The sequence below is a fragment of the Papio anubis genome, chromosome 1 (assembly GCF_008728515.1).
Source record: "Papio anubis isolate 15944 chromosome 1, Panubis1.0, whole genome shotgun sequence".
Lineage (NCBI taxonomy): Eukaryota > Metazoa > Chordata > Mammalia > Primates > Cercopithecidae > Papio > Papio anubis.
In genome coordinates, this window is record NC_044976.1 from 35,099,446 (window position 1) to 35,115,532 (window position 16,087).

Here is a 16,087-nt window from a genome sequence, read left to right on the forward strand (position 1 = left end):
GGAAAGGCCCATCTCCTGAATTCTTGTCAGGGAGATAACTGTCTATTGCTTGAGTCAATGTGAGTTGGGCTGTCTGTTACTTGCAGCCAAAACATCCTAATGGACACAATCTCCAAAGCAAACACAGCCAAAGCCCACTGTGGAGTACTTCCCATTCCATGGGTTTGATGACCCATACATTGTCCTGCCCTTTGACATACCCGGATTCTGGGAGCACACTTCTTTCTACCCACTATACATCATCAAAGTTATATTATTTGACAGACGCCAACCCTGAATCCCTAGTACACATTGTCTTCTTGACCAAACCCACTGCCCCATGGACTCCCCTATGTTTTAAATATTTGTTGAACTGAATTGAGTTGAATTTAACTGAATCAAATGGAAAATGAAGTTGAATTAAACTCTAATTAAATATTGAAGGAAAGAGTATAAGGATGAAAAAATGCAGATGTTGTTATCCTACCTCCTTTCGAGAAGTTAATTGTATTCCAGAGGAGTGGGTGCCTGCCCAGTGGTCACAGGTAATTCCAGGCCATCAGAGCAGAGAATAAAGTGACATGTACTTAATAGTCAGCGCTAAAGGCACTTGTGGGTAAGAGCTGCAGACCTGAGCATCAGCTCTGACCAGTTTTGCTAGCATAGCATCCATCATCACGACAAAGCACCTTTTCTTCTGCAAAGCCACTTCCTCCACCCTCCATCTAGACTATGTCAGTGTCTGCTCTGACCACTCTGTACCCACGATATTCCAGTTACATGTCTTCAACATTACCCTGTTCATATCCCTTTCTTCCCTTCCATTCTGGCCCCATGTCCTCTTCCAAGCACCCCTTGAATTCTGGCCTCCTTTGCTCCTGCCTGGACCAGTGCAGCCCCCTGTGATCTAGTGCTGTAGTCTCCTTGCTCTAGGCTCTCCTTCCAACCCTTCTGTGCATTGCTCTTAGAACCACCTTCTAAAACTCTGCTTTGATTATTCTACTCCTTTGCTCAGCAATACTCAATGATACCTGGCTGCTTTAAAGATAAAACCTGAACTCTGAGGCTGGACATCAGAGACATTGCATAGCCAGCTACACTCTGTTAATCTGACTTTTTCCTCCCACCTTCCATACCTGAATCCTCTCCCCTAGTCAGGCTGTCCTCTTGGTAAAGCTTCTAGGTACAGTCCAACCTAATTTTTGCTCGTGCTATTCCCTACGCCTGTAATTCCCTCGTGATTCCTCTCATTCACCTATCCTCAAGGCCCTGCTCCAATCGCTCCTCCTCTGGTAAGTCAGCTCAGACCAGCCAAGGCCATAGAGCTTCCTCTCCCCAAGAGGTCTGGCTCTGACTAAATGTATGTGCTGTCTCATTCTTAGCTCTGATTGCCTAGAATTACGTGCGACCTCTGGGCAGACACCCACTCTTCTATACTCAGATTAACTTTTCAAAAGAAGACAGGATAACAACATCTTCGTTTCTTCACCTGTATACTCTTTCCTTCAATATTTAATTAGGGTTTAATTCAACTTGATTTCCAATTCAATCCAATCTAATCCGATTCAATCCAATCCAACTCAGTGCAACAAACAATGAAAAACATCTACATTGTACCAGACCCTGTGTTAAATCCTGGAGGCACTGAAAGCTCCTGGCCTGGAAGCAGAAACAGACTCATCGACAGATAACCATTCACAGTGGTACATTAAGAAACAACTCCACAATGCAGCTGAAACACTGGAGTGGCTGGGAGGTGGGCAGGGGTGCCCCTCAATGGCACGGTCTTTGTGCTGGGGCGAATAAGCCGGGCTGGGGATCCCTGTCGGGTGCTTTGGAAATAGCAGGAACTCAATAGATGCTTGTAGAAGCCTGAGTTAAATAAACAGCTTTCCAATTGTCTTTTCTGAGGGAGTCTCTCCCTACTATTTCCAGTCCCCATTAGGAGGTAATAAAAAGCTGACATTAAATCACAGGCAGCTGAGAGCTGGAGGGTTCTTTCAAGGCTGGATGCAGCAGCTCTTGACACGTGGGCAGAGCAAGGCCAGATGGGTTAAGTGACTTGCCAAGGTCACTCTCTCTTAAGAGGCCAGGCTAAGAAATGTCTTGGGACTCAAGTCTTTGGAAATAAAGAGGAGGAGAAGAAACAGCTCCATGCTGGCTAGCAGCATGGACTTTAGGCTCAAACAGGCCTATTAGGTGCGTGCTGGCTCTGGCACTCACTGGCTGGGTGACAGTGCACAAGGCGTGTGACCTCTTTGGGTCTCAGTTTTCTCATTTCTAATTCATCGCTCCGGGGAGTTATGATGAAATTTACATGAAATGAAATGAGATCACACGTGCACCACTTGGTTTGCAGCAGGTAAAGAGTAGCCTTCTTTAGGAGATGAATCCAGAAGCATGGATGAATTCCATCTCTAGAGGACTCTCCAGGTCTGTCCCTGCCCCACACACCCTCACAAGGATGACTTAAGGATGAAGGCAGGGACTGGGCAGCGGTCAGCGCCCTCAGTGGCTCTTCTCTCCCCTCTCCCTTCCCTGCTTGCTCTTTTTGTGACTTATGGCAGACCATTAGCTCTCTGTACATACAGCTACATGGAGACGACTCCATTCATGGAGATGGCTATGTTGTCCCCTGTTTGTGTTTCCCTACAACATAGTGCTTGCCAAGACCAAGAACTGAGTTTTGGTGCCGTGTGGTGACTCACACCTGTAATCCCAGCACTTTGGGAGGCCGAGGCGGGAGGACTGCTTGAACCCAGGAGTTAGAGACCAGCCTGGGCAACGTAGCCAGACCTTGGCTCTACAAAAAATACAAAATTAGCCAGGTGTGGTGCTGCATGCCTATAGTTCCAGCTATTTGGGAGACTGAGGTGGGAGGATCTCTTGAGCCCAGACTGTCAAGGTGACAGTGAGCACCACTGCACTCTAGCCTGGGTGACAGAGTGAGTAGGTTTTGTTTATTCCAGTATCTCCAGCTCCCAGCAATGAATGAGATCCAAAGGAAGGGCCAGAGTGCGTTTGCTGGATTTGCTGGTGGTTATCTGCTAAGTGTGTGCTCTGGGCCCTCTCTAAGGGTCTGGGACTTGAGAGGCAGGGGGTATCACGTTGGAGCAAGGGTTTTCTGGAAGGCAGGGTCCAGGCTGGACTTGGAAGGCAGGGCAGGAGTGGGTCTGGTGGGTCCTACCCAGAAAAATGTGGGCAGTATTAGCTCCCACTGGCAGAGCATGTGGGACAGGTACAGCCACATCAGGGAGCCCAGCTTTAGGCCCACGGCTCACAGTTACAGGCCCCAGAGCCCATCTCCTCCCTCTGTCCTGGCAGGATGAGACAAGAGCCTGGTGCTGACATCTGCAGGCTTGGCCCTGGCTGGGGTCAGCGGTCAAGTGGGTATGGCAGGGGCTGGTGTGTGTGTGAGCAGAGCTGGGCATGTGCAGGTGTCTGTGTGTGTCGGTGAGGGCAGAGAAGAGTGTGTGTGTGACGGGTGCAGGTGTGAGGAGGATGAGAAGAACCAACCTTCAGTGCTCACTGCATGTCAGTGTTTGTCACTGTCATCTTGTAATCCCACATTTTATAGATTTACATTTTATAGGAAACTGAGGCACAAAGAGGCTACACAGCCAGCAGGTGATACAGCAGGGATTTACACCCAGGTGGTCTGGCTCCAGTGTGTATGCACATAACACTAGACCACGCCGTAAGCTATGTGTGTGATTGTGCAAGTGTGAGGGTGGATGTGTTTGCAGCAGATGGAAATGTGTGAATGTAAGAGCGTGGGCAGGTGTGGGCGTGGTTTGCAGACGTGTGTGCTGCTGCTAAGGTGGGTGCTCAGTGCAGATTTGAACACTTGTGCTGCTAGAGGAGGAGGTGAGTGTGAGGCAGGGGTGAGGTGGACTGGGGCTGAGTGAGATGTGAGTGTGGCTGGGGTACATGGGGTGTGAGTGGGTGCAAAGGTGAACATCAGCATAGCCGAGTGGAACTGGGGTATGGAACACAGCCTCTTCCCCAGGGGCAGCTGTGCTGGACAAACAGACAAGAGCCTGATCCTGGGCCTCTGCCCCCCTCACCCGTTGCCCCCAGCCTAGCCAGGCCTGGCCACCCACCTGTACTGTCATCATAGACCACGGTGGCCGACCGCCACTTGAGGTACTGGACCAGGTCGAGGATGGCATGGCTGAGCGAGGCATAGTCGGGGTAGAGGTTCACGTAGAAGGTGTCCTTGTTGTCCAGCGGGTGGTGCTTCCAACGCAGCTGGATGTGGGGCACTTCCAGGGCATTGCAGATGGACTGGACGGCGTTGGTGCAAGAGCCCTGTGACGGCCCGAAGATCGCCACCACGCCCAGCGCCAGCTGGTCACAGGCTGTAATAGAGGGTAGGGCAGCACAGGGGTCAGCATGGGGGCTGTGGGTATGGGGACAGTGATGCTGATGATCCTGTAAACATGTGGGAAAAACAGCAACTGGAACCGTCGGTGGGTGCACGATGGATGAGCTCTCCGAAGCTCAGTTTCCTCATCCGAAAACAGGGGTTCTAACAGTCCCTGCCTTGCAAGACCACATGAAGGTGGAAAGACATGGTAGTGGGAGACTGGAGCACAGTGCCAGGGTACGTCCCTTTTCCTTGGAAGTGCCCATGACAAAGAAGTGATCACCACCTTTGATGTTATTATCCTGGGATTAGCATCACCAGCTCTGTGTCAGGTCCTGTTCTGGGGGGAACTTGAGAAACAAATAGAATCAAACATCTGCTGGCTGATGATGCTTCAACTTCAACCTCCAGTCCGGCCTGTTTCCTTCCCTGGACCTGTGCATCTCACCTCTTACCCAACATCACCAGTTGGATAACTGACATGCACATCAGATCTGACATGTCCAGCACAGGATCCCTTCTTCTCCCAGCCTCCTCCACCTCAATAAACAGCAGCTCCATCGTCCCTGGACCCATATGCCAAAAGCCACGGGTCTGCCTTGATTTTTCTCATTCACTCATATCCCATACCCCAATTCATCAACAACTCCTGTGGCTTCACCTGCAGAATACATCACAACCTGACCACTTTCTGCCACTCCCAGCCCCTACACCCATCCTGATCCAGACCGCCATCCATCATCTTTCGCTTGGATTATTGCAGAAGCTTCCTCAGTCATCCTCCCTCCTGTCTATTCTGCACTCAGCAGCCGGGGTGAGAATTCCACAGTGTCAGGTAGATTATGTCACTCCTTTGCTCCAAGGGCTCCTCAGTGCAAAAGCCAAAGTCACAACAGTGGCCAGAGATCCTGCTTGTTGCAGCTCCTCCCTTCTCTGTCCCCACCACCACTTTTCTGACTTAATCTCCCATCCTTCTTTCCCTCCCTCACAGCATTCAAGCCCCACTGGCTTCCATGATGCTCCTTGAACATGCTAAGTGCACTCCTGCCTATTTGCACATGCTGTTCTCTCTGGCTGGAATGCTCTTCCCTCATAGAGCCTCAAGACTTCCTCCTCCTCCTCCTTGAGGCCTCTGTGTCTGTGTCTTACTAGGGAGGCCATCGCTGCGCAACTTATGATCGCAATCCCTGTCCCCCCATGCCCTGTTTATTTCCTTCCTTATTAAACAATCACTGGAAGTTGTCCATTGGTTGACTTTTTCCTCCTAGTAGAATGTAAGTTCCAAAGAGGCAGGGCCTTGATCTATGTAGTTTACTGCTGTATCGACAGTGCCGAATCATCATCCGAATGTTGAATGAATGCTGAATCACTGCCTTCAAACAGTTCAGGTTCTTGGGGAAGTCCAAAAACTTAGGCAGATGAGGCAGCAGATGCTTTCCCACTGGTCTGGGATGGTCGAACATCAGTGGGCACAGCAGAGCATCAAATGAGCAAACCCAGGGCAGCTGGGACTCAAAGTGGGGGATTCCGCCTAAAAGATCCATTAAAAGGGGACCTCTCAGAGTCATTCTGGGGTAGTTGGGAGAGCTCCCCAGGAGGCATTCTCCCTTTTTTCCTCAACCGTCTCCAATTTTCCTTGGGGCTTCACCCCTCTTTTCCACTGTCAACCCATTGGTGCAAAGAATGCGGCTTGCACCCAGAAAACCACTCACTGACCTTCTAGTTCACAGCCATGGGTTTAGAGGACAGTTGTGGGCCAGTCAGAGCCAGTGGGATGCCATGAGATCCACTGGACTGAGAAAGGGGCATCTCCCTCTTTAAGTGAACCTTCAAGGAACTAAGAGCTGGAGCTGCAGTAGCCGTCTTGTGCTCATACAGAAAGAGGGGTGACTGTGAACACAGTCAGTGTGTGTTGAGCGGAGCCAACAGAGAGAAAACACAGGAGTCATCGATCAGGCAAGACCCTGGACTTATAATTTGCATGAATCAAGACTTACGCCATTTAGGTTTTGGTTTTCTGTCACTTGTAACCATCAGAGATTCACCAACAGCGCATGAGCAAGCTCAGCTACCTGTGGACAGGGGAATGACACTACGTGCACACGTATGACATCTGATGCACACAGGAGGAGGCAGGACAGAACACTGAAGCAGGAATGAATACACTGGATTCAGACATGTCCTGGCTGCCTCAAGGGCCTCTGGGAATGATCCACTGGGCACAGGCCTACCCCTAAGATTTGCAGGGCCCAGGGCCAGAGTATAAGTGGAAGCCCACGTACCATATGGCTAAATAGTTACATGTTGTTAGTTAAGCTAAAAAACTATAAAATGAAACATGTCCTTTTCTCTTACCTTGACAAATGGACTTTCATCACAATCTGGAAAGTCAGGTGAGAACGGAGACTTCTCCTACACAGTGACATGGAGGGAGGTGGCACCAAGACCCCATCCTCCCCCTTTCTCTTTTACTACTGGTTCCATCCTGAACCATAAGAGGTCTTGCACTCTCTGTGGACACCCCAGTCCTTATGTCCAAACACTGTCTACACCCACTGCAAACAGCTGCCCCTTAGTCACCCCTAGGGCCTAAAAGTGCACCTTCTGGAAGTATGGCTTTCCCTCTGGAAGAGAGACCCAAGGAAGAGGCCCATGTACATCCTAGAAGTGGGCTCAGGGCCAAGTGGGCAGGAAATTTAAGGTTCTAGATACTTAGAGGAAAGTCTGGAAGGGCAGGGCACAGGCTCCTGGTGGGTATGTCCCCTGGTCCCACTGACTCCTTGTCCAGAGAGGAGAGGCCAACCAGAGGAGGCAGAAGGCAAGACATCAAAGCACAGGCCCTGGGAAAGGGTCCCTCTTGCCTGGGCTTAAGGATGATCCAGATTGATCCAGAGATACGGGGTAGTTTTGAATCCATCAGAATATGTGATCTTGGTGTGTTTTTCCTGTTGACTCACATCCACCACTCCCACTGCCTCCTGGAAATGGGAGATATTATATAAATAAGTTATTTTTCCTGAAATCTGTACTTCTACCGGGAACACCAGACACTGCCACTTATGGGCAAGGTGAAAGATATAGCAATGTGAGGAGCTGGCTAGTTTTTGTTAGGAGTCTGCGGGAGCCCCCTGGAACACGGAGCAGAACAGCAGCAGTGCCAGCACAGAGGGCATCTCCTGGGCGACCCAGGATTCGTTGTGGCCAAGGCCAGGTGCAGGAGAGCACATACAACAGGAGGCACGTCATCCTTTTGGTGCTTCTGTAGTTCTGGGACTGGGAGCCAAGTCAGGGAAGCACCATCTTGTTCCTGCTCTTATCACCTTCAAGTCAATAAGCTTTGGGTAGCCCTTGGTGTGAGCGAGTGTGCGAGACAAACCACAGTGATAATAAATGCTTTAAAAACAGAAACTCCATGTTTGCTCGTGAATTGTCAAATTTAGGACTAGTTCTTTTTTCAGTTCCCTCTCCCCAAGGAGGCCATGCTCAGACCTGCACCCTCACTGCCCATCCGTGCTATTCTTCTGCCATCTGGGGGTGTTGCTTATCTTCCCCAACCACCTTGTCCCCTTCAGATTAGGCACTTCCTGAGGAAGGAGTCCATGTGTGAGTCACTCTGCAACCATGGGAGCTGGGTACCAACATGGAAGAGATGATAACAGTGAATGACACCAGTCCAGGGCTTGCCCAAGCCTGAGGCTGTAGACATCCCGTAAACCCTGTAGATTTCCCTCATACTCTCTCCTGCCTCTGTTTTGAACCTTCTAGCTGTCCTCTGATGTCTCTGGTTTCTGTCCCACTATATTCTCTTTCTATTCTTTTTCCCGGAACACCTCTAGTTTGAAGACTTGGTTGAATGATTTGAATATCTCATTCCCTCCCACCAGCACCTCTAAGAATCTGCCTCTTAGATTTCTTTCATTGATTGATGCCTTGAAGCAGGCAGGTCCAGGCTTCCCTGCCACCGCTACCCTAACACGGCCTGGACTTTTAGGTCATGTCCAAGGTCTGGGCATGTTGTTTGACCAAGGCAAGTGACAGTGGACCAACAGAAAGTTTGATGGTGCAGAGGATTGCAAGAGTGTTCTTCAAAGAAGTGACTTTTATTTTGACATAGACTGTGAGGATTATGACAAAGGCAACTGAAATCATTGTGATAGTAAAGACCATATTGTAAGGCTGCCGATGATGATAATGGTGACGGCATTGCTGAGGGTGAAATTAATCATGTTGATGTTGTGATAGTAGTGGTGGGATGGTGATGTTGATGTTGGTGTTGATGAGACTGACAATGATAAAGGTGTAGGTGCCTTCACTGTAATGGTGATAATGACAGGATGATGGGATGTCAGCATTGATGAGAGAGGAGGTGATAACAACGTTGGTGGTACTGACAGTATCAGTGGGATAGTGGCAGAGATGTTGCTGCTGACGAGACTGGGGATCATGAAGATGTTGCTGTCATGGCAGTGATGGAGGTGATGACAGTAGAGGTGGTGTTGGTGGTGCTGATATTAACAGTGGAAGTGATACCATTGTTGCTGGTGAAAACAGTAATTGTGTTGCTGGTGTACTGGTGTTGATAGTAGAGTCAATGGTGGTGGCATGGTGATGACGACCACACTGGGTTTCATTCTGCAAGAGATGCAGTGATTAGACTTCACTCTTGCATAGCAGGAAGCGTCAGTCCTGGCCTTCACTTCTTGCTTTTCCTTGGCCTCTTTTCACTTCCCCTTTCCTGTCTCCTTCATGTTCCTTCCACCCTCTGAGGACTTCCCAGCTGGGAAGAACACTGCTGCCCCACAGGGACCAGGGCAGAGCTTACAGCAACAGCAGCAGCAGCAGCAGCAGCAGCAGCAGCAGCTTTTCCTCCAGATGTTTCCAGGGCAGCAGCCAACTCTTGTTCTGGCAGCCCTGATCACACTGCAGTAATTACATTATTTGTGGCTTCAATTTTGAATCCATTTTCTGGTCATTTTACAGTAACTCAGTGGTTCACAGTCATTGCAGGAGTCCACAGCCTGAATGCCGTCCCCCCACTCCCTTTCCATGGCAATTGTAGTTATAGTAAAAATTATCCCAATCAATTTGTGTCTTAAAAGGAATTGAGCAGCCCAGAGAATAAGTGAAGGTGGAGGAGCCTGGAGAGCCCTGGGTCGATTCCAGGTCCACTCCGGTCAGCCTTGGAGGAAAACACAGACACTCTCTGCGCTGCTGCTGCTGCTTCTGGCGCTGCCTGGAAGTCACTCATCTTTTAATTTTCCACAAAACATGGAAAGATAAAGACAATAAGTGAAAGTCCCTTTTAACAGGGAAAGGCCCCCTGGGCCTCACGTGGAGGGAAGGACTAATTCAAGCGGAGCTGGCAGGGAAGGCGGTGCCAGGCTTTGTGCCTCTGCGTCCCCTCCCTCCATAGGGCCCGAGGTGGCTGGATCCAGCTGGAGAGGAAGAAAGCAATGAGGAGGACTTCTGTCTAGGGAAAATGAATTATTGCTGGATTAATTAGAATTTGCCCCAAGCCCCAAGTTTCTTGGAAGAGCCCTAAAGATGCCTCCAGAGAATGCAGTTTAAAAAACCAAAGATCAAAAGAAAAAATAAAGATCATGGGAACATGGGGCTCCCTGAGGGACGGAGGGTGCCCAAAGGGGAGTGTGATCCAACAGCAGGAATGTGCCAAGGTGTGACAGTGGTGTTGCCAGTCACAGCAGAGGGATGGCATCTGTCTTAGGCATGTCATCTCAGGGACATTGAGGGTTGTAGAAAGATGGCACTTCATTTTTTTAATTGAGATATAAAATATAGTAAAGTGCATTAATGGTAAGCACAGGACTGTTACGAATTTTCACACAGAATTTCATTCATACGTCACGCACTCATGTGTGCTACACTATCTCAGTCAAGCTAGACAGCATTTCCAACACCTAAGAAAGGTCTCCCTTGCTCCTTCCCAGTCGATATCCACTCACTGCACACTACTCCCTCCCCCGGAAGAAATCTCTTTTCTTTCATTCAATGCTGTATCTGTGAGGTTCATCTATGATGTTGAGTGGATAAAGTTTATTCTTTTTTTTAATTGCTGATTAAAATTCCACTGTATAATTATATCCCAATCTCTCCATTCTCCTATTGATGGACTTTTAATTTACTTCTAACTTTTGGTTATTATCATTAAAGTGGCTAGAAACATCCTTGTAGGCACAAGCTTTAGTAGATTCTGCCAAATAGTTCTCCTAAGAAATGGAAGGTTTTACTCCCATCAGAATTGTATAGAAAAAACTAAGCCCAAACCCCTACCTCCCACCGTACACTGAAAATCAATGTGAGATAGATCACAGAACTCACTATGAAAGATAAAACAACATCGCTTCTAGGAAAAAAAAAAAATGAGAGAATATCTTCATAACCTTAGGATAGACAAAGACTTCTCAAACAACACAAAAGACATTAACTATAATGGAAAATATTGATAAATTGGACTTCTTTAAATTAAGAACTTTGCTCCTCAAAAGAAACTGTTAAGAGAATGTAAAAGGAAGCCCACATGTAATGGATATATGCAATAGAGATATCTCTCCAACAAAAGATATAAGAATATACAAATGAAGAATACAGGGGCCAGGCACAGTGGCTCATGCTTGTAATACCAGCACTTTGGGAGGCCAAGGCGGGCGGATCACGAGGTCAGGAGATTGAGACCATCCTGGCTAACATGGTGAAACCCCGCCTCTACTAAAAATACAAAAAATTAGCCGGGCATGGTGGTGGGCGCCTGTAGTCCCAGCTACTTGGGAGGCTGAGGCAGGAGAATGGCGTGAACCCGGGAGATGGAGCTTGCAGTGAGCCGAGACTGCGCCACTGCATTCTAGCCTGGGTGATAGAGCAAGACTCTGTCTAAGAAAGAAAAAAAAAAAAGAAGGATATAGGCCGGGTGTGGTGGCTCATACTTGCAATCCCAGCACTTTGGCAGGCTGAGGCGGGTGGATCACAGGTCAGGAGTTCGAGACCAGCCTGGCCAACATGATGAAACCCCATCTCTACTAAAAATACAAAAAATTAGTTGGGTGTGGTAGTGGATGCCTGTAATCCCAGCTACTTGGGAGGCTGAGGCAGGAGAATCGCTTGAACCCAAGAGGCAGAGGTTGCAATGAGTTGAGGTGGCACCATTGCACTCCAGCCTGGGCAACAAGAGTGAAATTCCGCCTCAAAAAAATTTTGAGAGAGAGAGAGAGAGAAAGAGAGAGAGAGAGAGAGAGAAAGAAAGAGAGAGAGAGAGAGAGACTCACTACATATGCATAATGAGACTCACTACATAAACCACCAGAATGGCCAAAATTTAAAAATACAACTGACTTTACCAAGTGTTAGCAAAGATGTAGGGCAAGTGCCACTCTCAAACATAGCTGCGGGGAGTGCAGACTGTGCAGCAGCTTTGGAAAACTGTTTGACTAAACATATGCACATTCCGTGACCCCCACACTTCCACTCCTAAGTACATACCAACAAAAATGAATATACATGTGCATCACAAGTAGATGCAGAACCAACTCATAAGTGCGACAAAAGTGAAATGGATTTTTAAAAAATGGGTATATTCATGTAACAGAACATTGTACATCAATGAAGACCAATATATTCAACCACGTAGACAATCTCACGGATATGAGACAGAGCAAAGAGCAAGGCTTAAAAGAGTAGACACTGAATGATTTCATTTATGTAAAGTTCAAAAACAGCAAAAACCAGTGTGGGACACCAGCAGTCAGAACGGTGGTGACCTTGGGAGAGGAATGACTGGGAGGGGTACGGGGGCTTCTGAAGGGCTCGCATGGTCTATATCTTGATTTGGGTGGCAGTTCCTTTTTTCTCAATCTAGCTTGAGTAGGTGTCTGTTTCTTATAAACCCATGCTCCTTGACCAAGCTAAAGCTCCACCCTCCCTTTCCTGGACTCTCTCCTGCAACTCCCAGTACAGCACCTGTTGCTTCAGCCACTAGATTATAAGCTCCATGGTCACAGGAACCAGCCACCTCTGTCTTAGCCACTTTGGGATCCCCAGCACCTGGCACACAGTGGGTGCTCAACAGACTTCTCAAGTGCATCAACTGGCTCCTTCAAACAACTTGTATTTTCCACTCTACCTTCTGCCTTATCCCACTCCTCACTTTTTCCCATCATCCTTCAAAGCTCAACTCAAACCTCTCCTCCTCCAGGGAGCCTTCCTGCTTGTACCACAACACTTCTGTAGTTCTCTCTCATTTTCTGGTTGTTACAGTTATTGGTCCTATGACTTAGCTTCCTTGGGCATGACCTATAAAGGGCAGGGCCTTTTTTCCTGCAGGGATCATAAGGAACAATATTCGTTAAGTGGGTTTGACACACGTTCATTTGTGTATCCGATCAAACCACCAGGACTGATTTTGTGCCTCCTGTGGGCCAGGCTCATGCCAGGTTCTATAGTGGAGCAGTAAAAAGGCACCGGGGCTTGCAGACAAGTGGAAGAAATGTACAATAATCACATGACCTCTCTCTCACACACACGTCAGGCTTATGAAAGAAAAGTTCAGAGGGTTAAAAGCAAGGAGAACTGACCTTGTCTAGGGGTTCGGGGAGGGTCTCCCTGAGGACTGGAAGTTTGAGAAGAGAAGGATGAGTTGGCCAGGCAAAGGGCAGGAGAGGGTGGGCTGGAGAAAGGGAATTACAAGCAGAGGGGGCAGGATGTGTGGAAGCCCAGAGGTGGGAAGAAGCATAGCACCCTGAGGAGGGCAGGTGTGGTTAGAACCCAGGGCCTAAGGGAGCAAATGGCATGGATGTGGCTGGAAGGTCAGGTTGGGGCTAGACTGGAAAGGCCCTCATGGGTTCTGATGATGATTTAGAGAAAGACCATGAGATTCCATCCAAGATTTTAAGAAAGCAAGTCATGTTGTCTCGGGGGGAGGCGGGGAGTGGAGGGGTTGTGGCTTTGGTCACTTGGAAGCCCAGGGCTAGATTTTCAGGAGCAGGGGGTTTCTGTCTTGGGCCTGCTCACCAACAACTTGGCAGTTTCACATAGGGCAGGACTATAATTTCCTGGAGGAAGTAACTCCGGGAAGGCTCAGAAACTCTGCCCCGGGTTCCCTGCCTGGATGGGGAAGGTCCCTATGCTGAATCACAGGTGTACCGCTAGAGAGTCATTGTATTATTTGAGTAACTTTTAGAAAACATAGACAAAAAACCCAGTCTAGTTTTTGTGGGTGGCTGTACCCACGAGGGCCTCTGCACTCTGATTCCAGGCATTTGTTCTTTGTCCTGACCTTTTTATTGAGCAGTTTTGGTTGAGTTCAGTCGTTTTCTAACTGGACAAGGCCAGGCACAGGGTGTCAGCATAGACTCAGCAGGGAGATGGACACTTCACTGCACAGGGTAGGCTGCAGGGCATGCTGGGAAAAGAGTGGCAGGACACAGGCAGGGAGGGGGCAAAACAGCAGAGAGAGGGGTCACGGGTGAAGCATCACTCTTCTGATGATCCAGGCTAAACCAGAGTGGGGCGCCACTTGTCTGTCTGCAGATCAGCTCTGAGATGCAGCAGCGTGGCCTCAAAAATGTCAGAATGGCCGGGAGCAGTGGCTCACGCCTGTAATCCCAGCACTTTGGGAGGCCGAGGTGGGTAGGTCACCTAAGGTCAGGAGTTCAAGAACAGCCTGGCCAACATGGTGAAACCCCATCTCTACTAAAAATACAAAAATTAGATGGGTGTGGTGGCACGCACCTGTAGTCTCAACTACTCAGGAGGCAGAGAGAGGAGAATTGCTTGAACCTGGGAGGCAGAGGTTGCAGTGAGCGGAGATCACGCCACTGTACTCCAGCCTGGGCAACAGAGTGAGACTCTGTCAAAAAAAAAAATATATATATATATATATTATGTATATCAGCAGTAACTGCTCAATATCAGGGACTCTGACCGCCAGAATGCAAGGCAAAGAGAAGCAGGTGGGTGGGACACAGAAATTGGGTCCCTGACCTGGTAGCTCAGTATGTGGAGGGCAAAGGAGCCAAGTGCAGTAAGAGTAAAGTCCTATATGGTACTTCCTACATGCCAATGCTTACTATTCTCAGTACTTTACAGAAATGCATCCATTTCGCAGATGAGAAAACTGAGGCACAGTGTATTTTGTCCAAGGTCACACAACTAATATCAGAGTTGCTAGGATGCAAGTCCAGGCACTCTGACTTCAAGCCCAAACCAGGTAGAAAAACCTACCTGGAGCTCTGGCCCGTTCCCAGGATCTTGGCCAGCAAATGCAGCGCTTCCTATCCCCAGGCTGGGAAGAGAACAGAGGCAGGAGCTGCACACTCACCCTTTTTGGTTGCCTCGAAGCTGTCATGGAAGTGAATCCTCTGTATGTCATAGGTCAAGGTTGTATTGGGCAGCAGAGTCCTGTTCCTGTTGATGATGTTGGCAGAAAATCGAAAGGCGTGTTCCTCGGCATTCATGACCTGGGCGTTGGGGCCGTCTGCATACTCGAAGATTCCTCCTGTGAAAGATGGGTAAAATTGTGTGTGGTTGGGAGGAGGGATGGGGCTCTAGCAAGCATGCCTGGCTCAGAAGGTTTTATAGACAAGCTGCCTGCTCCCTGAAATGTTCAATAATATCCTAGGTAACTGCCATACCTAGAAAGTGTGCAGGAGCACAAGAAATAAGAAAATCCTCCTCGTTCATTTCACTCAACCAGCAAATTCCTGATAACAGAGCCTGACAGGGCCAAAATAAGATTACCAACTTATTAATATTGCTGTGAAAATTCTCAATAGAATTCTGGCAAGCAGAATCTACCAGGATATTACCAGGATAACATACCATGATCACGCAGAGCTTTATTCTAGGAATCTAAGACTGGTTCAATATAAAGAAATCTATGAATATCATTGTATCACATCAATAGTTCAAATAAGAAAAAAAATAACCAACTCACAAAATGCAAGACGACATTTAATAAAATCCAATATCTATTGCTGTTAAGAATGCTTAATAAAATAGCACCAGAAGAGATACTTCCTTGAAGCTTTTTAAGCTTAAATCAGCCTTTAATATCATACTAATGGTGAAAAACTAGAGGCATTCTCATTAAAGAAAAATAAGAGGCATGGGGGAGGATTCGCACCACACCATTAACCAATGAAATAAGAAAGAAAAATAATTTAGAGGCACAACATTTGGAGAGAAACAAATTCTTATTTGCAAATGATATAAAAACCTTAAAATAATCCCTAAACATGAAAACAAGAAAGAGCTGGCAGGAGAGTTAAGTTAAATGACCAATTAGCACAAATTAGTAGTGTTTCTTCATATCAGTGACAATCAGTAAAAAAACGTAATAGCAAATGAAATCCTTTTACAATATCAGCAAAAACATTGAATAACTAATAATAAACCAAATAAGAAGCGTGCAATTCCTGTTCTATTTATTTGAGATGGAGTTTCACTCTTGTTGCTCAGGCTGGAGTGCAATGGCGCAATCTCTGCTCACTGCAGCCTCCACTTCCTGGGTTCAAGCGATTCTCCAACCTCAGTTGCTCAAGTTGCTGGGACTACAGGCACATGCCACTATGCCCGGCTAATTTTTGTATTTTTAGTAGAGATGGGGTTTCACCTTGTTGGCCAGGCTGGTCTGCAACTCTTGACCTCAGGCGAACCACCTGCCTTGGCCTCCCTCCCAAAGTGCTGGGATTATAGGCGTGAACCACCATGCTGGGTTGCAATTTCAGT

The 16,087-nt window shown here is 47.9% G+C and overlaps 1 protein-coding gene across 1 annotated transcript in view; it reads right to left on the minus strand.

Annotated features, from left to right (window-relative positions):
* Positions 1–16,087, minus strand: part of GRIK3 (glutamate ionotropic receptor kainate type subunit 3) — a 238,962-nt gene that overhangs the window by 80,737 nt on the left and 142,138 nt on the right. The window contains exons 2-3 of the mRNA XM_003891606.5: positions 14,679–14,855; positions 4,083–4,340 (exon numbers count right to left, since the gene is read on the minus strand). Of these exons, the coding sequence (XP_003891655.1) occupies positions 4,083–4,340; positions 14,679–14,855 (435 nt within the window). The remainder of the gene's footprint in view (positions 1–4,082; positions 4,341–14,678; positions 14,856–16,087) is intronic.